This window comes from Mytilus edulis, chromosome 11 (assembly GCF_963676685.1).
Source record: "Mytilus edulis chromosome 11, xbMytEdul2.2, whole genome shotgun sequence".
Lineage (NCBI taxonomy): Eukaryota > Metazoa > Mollusca > Bivalvia > Mytilida > Mytilidae > Mytilus > Mytilus edulis.
The window spans coordinates 8,643,140-8,649,587 of NC_092354.1; the positions used below are offsets into that span (position 1 = coordinate 8,643,140).

General features: G+C 29.1%; 1 protein-coding gene across 1 annotated transcript; it reads right to left on the minus strand.

Annotated features, from left to right (window-relative positions):
• Window positions 1-1,863: 1,863 nt before the first annotated feature.
• Window positions 1,864-6,101, minus strand: LOC139495067 (uncharacterized). The gene is made up of 3 exons (XM_071283219.1): window positions 5,974-6,101; window positions 4,996-5,178; window positions 1,864-4,250 (listed from the first exon to the last, which is right to left on the minus strand). The coding sequence occupies exons 1-3, from the start codon at window positions 6,031-6,033 to the stop codon at window positions 3,897-3,899; spliced, it is 597 nt and encodes a 198-aa protein (XP_071139320.1). The 5' UTR covers window positions 6,034-6,101; the 3' UTR covers window positions 1,864-3,896.
• Window positions 6,102-6,448: the final 347 nt, after the last annotated feature.

Sequence of the window (6,448 nt, forward strand, 5' to 3'; positions counted from 1 at the left end):
TTAAATTATGTAACAATGTACTTAAAATTTTGCAATTTTTCTTATTTGTAATATGAATTAATTATGTGCACTATATCACAAAGGCAACAGTAGTATAATGCTGTTCAAACGTCATCAATCGATTAAGAGAAAAAACAATCCGGGTTACAAACTTAAACCGAGGGAAACACACCAACTATACGAGGAAAACAACGGAACAACAGAAACACTGAACTGCAACAAAAAGAAATAAGTTAAAATATGTTTCTCCGGATATAAATTTTCTATTATCAGTTGTTATACTTTACAAAACGAGAGCCGAGGTCAAACTAACGAACATTTGTTCAATACAGTATCCTGTAGATTGAGAAATTTTGACTGTGTTTGCTATTTGTCTACTTCTCTCTTACTTATGTATTCGAAAATACGTCTTCAATTAGTTGTTTTATACTAAAATTTGATTTTATATTATAAATTTACTTATATTCATAAGTAAATGAAATGTATCTCTAATTTTCTGTAACCAAATTCTGGAAAACTTATATATATTAGCTTGTTGTATCACAATTTTACCTTTTTATTCTCTATCGTCTATTTTCACCAATAGCAATCATATCAAGAGAAGCATTACCTATTCAATTATTGAAACATGATTTAGTATTGGTATAGTTAACACTTTGATTTCTAGTGGAAATAATTGTCGACAATTGCATTACTTCTTACTTTGCTGATGTCTGTTTGTTGAATAGTTATTTTCTCCAAAAGACATGTTCTTACTCATTTTATTGAATGATTGATTGATTCTTGCTTGTTTAAATTATTTCTTGTTTACATTTCTTTTGTCAGAATCAGAAATTTGGAATTTCTCAATGCACTTCAACTTTGTACTTGTTTGGCTTTATAAATATTTTGTTATGGGCGTCACTGATGAGTCTTATGAAGACGAAACGCGCGTCTAGCGTACTAAATTATAATTCTGGTACAATTGATAAATATTATAGAATTTTTATTCATTGTTACTATTCATTTTGAGAAAAAGATGCAAAAACCTCCACGACCCTTGTTCATTATGAATCCTTATGTACACAGGCAAATTTTGCTCACGTGAATTTCACGTGAATCTCATTTCACGTGAAAGTCACGTAAAATTCACGTGAGTTTCACATGAATTTCACGTGAAGTTTTGTTGATGTGAATTTCACGTGAACTTTTCACGTGAAATTCACATGAAAACTGTTCACGTTAAATTCACGTGAAATTCATGTGAAACTCACATGATTTGACTCACGTGAAATTAACGTGAACTTGCTAACGTGAAACTCATGTGAATTTGATGTGAATTTCACATCAACTTTTTTTCACGTGAAATTCACGTGATTTCACTCACGTAAAGTTCACGTGATCTGACTCACGTGAATTTCACATGTTCTAACTTGCATGCAATTCACATGATCTGACTGATGCTAATTTTATATATATAATGTGCTTACAGATATAATTTTTGTGCCTGTCCCAAGTCAGGAGCCTGTAATTCAGTGGTTTTTGTTTGTTTATTTGTTACATATTTGTGTTTTGTTCATTTTTTAATATAAATAAGGCCGTTAGTTGTCTCGTTTGAATTGTTTTACATTGTCATTTCGGAGCCTTTTATAGCTGACTATGAAGTATGGGTTTTGCTCATTGTTGAAGGCCTTAAGGTGGCCTATAGTTGGTACTGTCTTTGTTATTTTGGTCTCTTGTGGAGATTTCTCTCATTCGCAATCATACCACATCTTCTTTTCATATTTACAGAGTTCAAAATTATACAGTGTATGCACTAGTTATTGCTATTTTCACATATTAAATCAACTAAAAAGTAAAATAATTATTGAAGAAGAATTAGAATACGAATATAAATCTTTTACTGGTTTGAAATACAAAAATTCACAAATTTTAACCAAATTTCACAATGAATATTTTAAACACATTCATAGGATAATATTATTACTAGCACTTGTATGTATGACTATATATCCCCTTTAAAATTTTATGGTAAAAAAGATACTTTTAACATTAATATTTTGTTAAATTTTTTAGTGGTCTCACCCTGAGGTACATTTACAACAAAATGATTAATTATGAAAACAAAGCATTTCTAGTATTGTACATATTACAAATGGATTTAACAATGACTTTTATTATTTCAAAATCTCTATCTACAAATTAAACCAAAAATTATCCTTGTCCAAAAATATACAAATTTGAATACAACTTTATCTGACTAAGCCTTATTAATAAAATACAGAACTATTTTCAATGCATTTTGTGCATATTTTTCTGGAATGAATTCAGTAGTAAATTATTATTTGTAATTGTTTTAAAGCTGGATTTGAAAGGGTGATCTAAATAATTTTTTTTAGGAATTTTTAATAATTTGTCAAAATCTTGTTTATTTGTTCTTGTCCATTATATACACACACGACCAGTTTTGAAAAAATTGTCAGATTTTGTACAGATTATGCATGGAAAATCAATTTGCTTTTGAAAAGAAATCTACACTACTGAATTTTAAGTTTAAATGCAAAAGGATAGGTCTAATAACATGCTTTCAGATAATAAAAAGAAAAAATTGGGTCACCAGACTTGTTTTCTTGCTACATATTAACATACATAAATGCACAACACTTTCTATTATAATGAATCACTCTATCCGAGTTATCTCCCCTTGTGTGACAATATTGAAAAAGTATGAATCAAACAAAAATAATGATGTTTTTTTCTGTATAGAAAATACACCCAAAATATGGTAAAACACACAATTTTCTATATTAACATTGAAAAGTCTTACACATAAATTACATACTTCTTTAAAACTTTTCTCATTTCATTAAAGATCTAGATCAATAGTTATCTGCTACTTCAAAATACAAGATGGAGGAGGACAGCCACCTTATGTCATCTATGAATTCTTAACTTTTTACAGATAATTGAATCAATATAACAATAAACATTTTATTTCCAATATTTCCAATATAATCTATCATTAAGTATAGTATATACTGCATGTATACAATAAAAGTTACTGTCTCTAACAAAATGTTTTGATTTTCCAAAAAAAATGTTAAAAATTAAGCTAATGACTCTTAACTTGTTATGGCAAACCCATTGCCTACTTGCAACATGCGCAAAAATTTATTAAATATGTGTCTAAGTAAACAATTATTGTCAATTTTTACATGCAACCAAAAGACAATAGACAATTTTAGGGCTTCTTTTTATTAAAACAGGATACATACCAAGTTCAGCCAATACTGTTAAATTGACAAGAGGTATAGTTTAAGTCTTAAAAAGTTAATCTGGCGAAGAGTCTCTGCTAACAGTTTTGAATGACTTCCTGAAATTAATTATTTATTTAGTTATTTATTTAAATGCTTCATAAATACAGTTCTACTTAAGGGTTAAAAGATGACCACTAGTTTGACTAATGTGATTGTTTCTAAGACATTTTTCTCAATAAACTTGTATTTAAAACTTTTCTGCAGCATTTTTAAAGGGATATTACTGATTGATTAGGAGGATCATTGAAATACCCAACCTGAAAAATAGGATAAATAATTTATGTGATTAAAGGGGAAAAAAGCTTACAAATATATATGTCAGATTTTAGAAGGAGAGTTGAAACACAGTGGTTGTCTTTTGCTGATGTGTTACATTTTTAGTTTCATTCATTATTCTTTAATATCCTATTCACATAATACATTACTGTACATGAAGGTATTAACTTTGCTCGTTGTTGAAGGCTGTACAGTGACCTACACATGTTAATGTCAGTCTCACTTGTTCTCTTGTGAAGAGTTGTCCTTTTGGCAGTCATACCACATCTTCTTTTTTATAATTAATTCTGATTTGGTACTGCATCATGTTCTAAATAGCCAAATTTAAAAAACAAATTTATCCAAAGAATGCGTTAATCTGTATTTGTTAATGATATAAACATTATGCTGTGAAGAGTGTTTAAGGTATGTTCTTTTGACGCTTCTGTTTTCCTTTTCAATTCTTTTGGTTACATTATCTTCCTTCAGATGGCAATTCCCTCCTCTACAGTCATGTACAGTGTGAATTAATGACTGCAATTTTACTAGTTTTACACAATCTGTTGTCTCGGTTGTAGTTATATATTGCAGTCGTGCATTACTATGATGAGCAGGAATAACCTTCTGGATAAAAACAACCTGGTGACAATTTCCTTTCCACACCAACCTAAGAAATTTTGTAACTTTTCCAATTTTGGCCTGTGAAATAAAATTAAACATTACTTATTAAAAAAACATCAATATCATCTGTCTGAATGATAACAGGCTGGTGCTTTCAAACAGATATACCACTGTGATAAAGTGACTACAATCTGCTCTTAACAAATGTGATTATACATATATATCAATAGATTGAAAAAACATGGAATATAGTATTATTTCTGTACCAAAATATTTAGTACACATCAAGTACTTTAAAATACCAGTACCTGAATATTACAATAATTTTAAAGTAAAGAAATAGTACTAAATATTAAAAGTAAATTTCCAGTACTACATATTTTTAGTGCAGAAATAGTACCTATGCAAAAGTAGCTGTGTATGGATTATGGGCTTTGCTCATTGTTGAGGGCAGTACATGGAGCTAATTTCTGTGTCTTTTTGTCTCTTGTGAAGAGTTGTTGCATTGGCAATCATACCACAACCTCGTTTTATAAGATTTATAAAAATTATAACTAAAAATGTTAGATAAAAGTATGATATACATAAAGTAATACTTGTGTAAATTGCTATTATGATATTTATGTCTCGTAGTGATATGGTGTGCACATGATTTCAAAATGATGGATAAAGATGTACAAGTTACATTACTATTTTTTTAATTGCTTGTGTCGATTAAAACTTTTTTTATTCTAAATATTAGAGTGATTTTGATGAAGCTACCGGTCTAAGAAATTTTACAAGGTTTAACAGAGTAGCACACAAAGTAGAGTTTTATACATACGTTTTCTTCTTCATCAAGGTATAAAACAAAACTTCCAACTCTTGCATTTTCGCCCAGCTTAGTTGTGCCCTTTGAAAACTCCTGCACTGTTAGATCTTTGCTGCTTATAACATTTGGACTTCCTCCACAATTCAAAATGGCCTGTAGGACTTGTACTTCTATGTACATTAGGTCATCAGGACTCTTCAATAAAGAAAATGAGCAAATATAAATTAAATTTTATTTCAAAATAATTCTTATATGATTTGCATATCTATAAATACTTGAATTGGATTGGTCAATTAAATTTTTTCTCTTAGTTTAAACTTCGATAAACCAAGTTTCCGAAACTACTTTCGTAATCTATATATTCATGCGCAATACACAAGCTTGCAGGAATCCATTGGAGAAGGATAATCTACATTTCATATAACATTTGTATGATTTCAATAATATATGATTCTGTTTTTACTGTATGAATACATAGTTCTGCACACATAATACTAAATGCTTAAAGTATATATTCATTGCTTTTATTGGTGCTATTGTGGGGTAGTACCTGCTGCAATAAATATCTTGTGATGAGCTCTGGTTGTCTTTTTATATATAACTTATGACAGTTAAATCAGCATTGCCAAATTCTGACTCTTTATCATTACAGGTAACTGAAGTTACTGAACTTAAGGAAATATCAAATCGTCATATATTTCCATACACAAAACATAGTTAGTAAGACACCCAGTAAAATGATAAAAACCAATAAAACACAAAATTTTCTACTATTGTTGTGAAAAATCATATCAAAAGCTATACAGAACTTTACAAAACCTAGATTTTATTACAAGTAAGACTTTCTCACAAAAACTTAATACATCTTTACAAAATCTAGATTTCAAACAGTTCAGACTTTCGCAGAGTCAAACTCACAAGATATTGTGAAATTATACTGAAAACGTGAAACAGAAAAATTGAAAAACTGAAGCATATTCAAGTACTCACCATCTTTTTATTTACAATGTTTTTTAGAAGTCCAACTCCTTTATCATGGTTATTTGGCATTCCTAAGAACTTTAATAATTTGCCGTCCTTCCCATAGCTAATCACCAAATCAGAAGCACAACTCCTTAAAAAAAAATTACAATGTGTTTGATTTCCAGATTAAAGTGTATACATTCACCTATAATTAAACGAAGATTTTATAGTAGTTTTTATTATTATGCTCCTTATAAAGTTACTTTTCCTGGTTGTGTCAACAGATTATTGAACATTAATACTGCTGATTCCAAGACTTTTGGAACCATTTTGTATTCAAAACAAATAGTAATGTCATTTGCAACTTTTTTTAATTCTTTAATTTGTTCACATTTAGAAGAGGTTTACTTATTTTTAATTGCTTGATTCCAGGAAGGTATTCCCCAACATATTTTCAATATATGCATAGTGACCTTAGCATGACCCTCCTTGTAAAAATCCA

What these genes read in the sequence shown, in the direction of transcription:
- LOC139495067 (XM_071283219.1), bottom strand. Translation starts at nt 6,033, where the DNA reads ATGCCAAATAACCATGATAAAGGAGTTGGACTTCTAAAAAACATTGTA. An exon ending in ACATTGTAAATAAAAAGATG is followed by an intron (nt 5,179 to 5,973) that starts GTGAGTACTTGA and finishes TCTTTATTGAAG; the next exon opens with AGTCCTGATGACCTAATGTA. An exon ending in ACCTTGATGAAGAAGAAAAC is followed by an intron (nt 4,251 to 4,995) that starts GTATGTATAAAA and finishes TTTATTTCACAG; the next exon opens with GCCAAAATTGGAAAAGTTAC.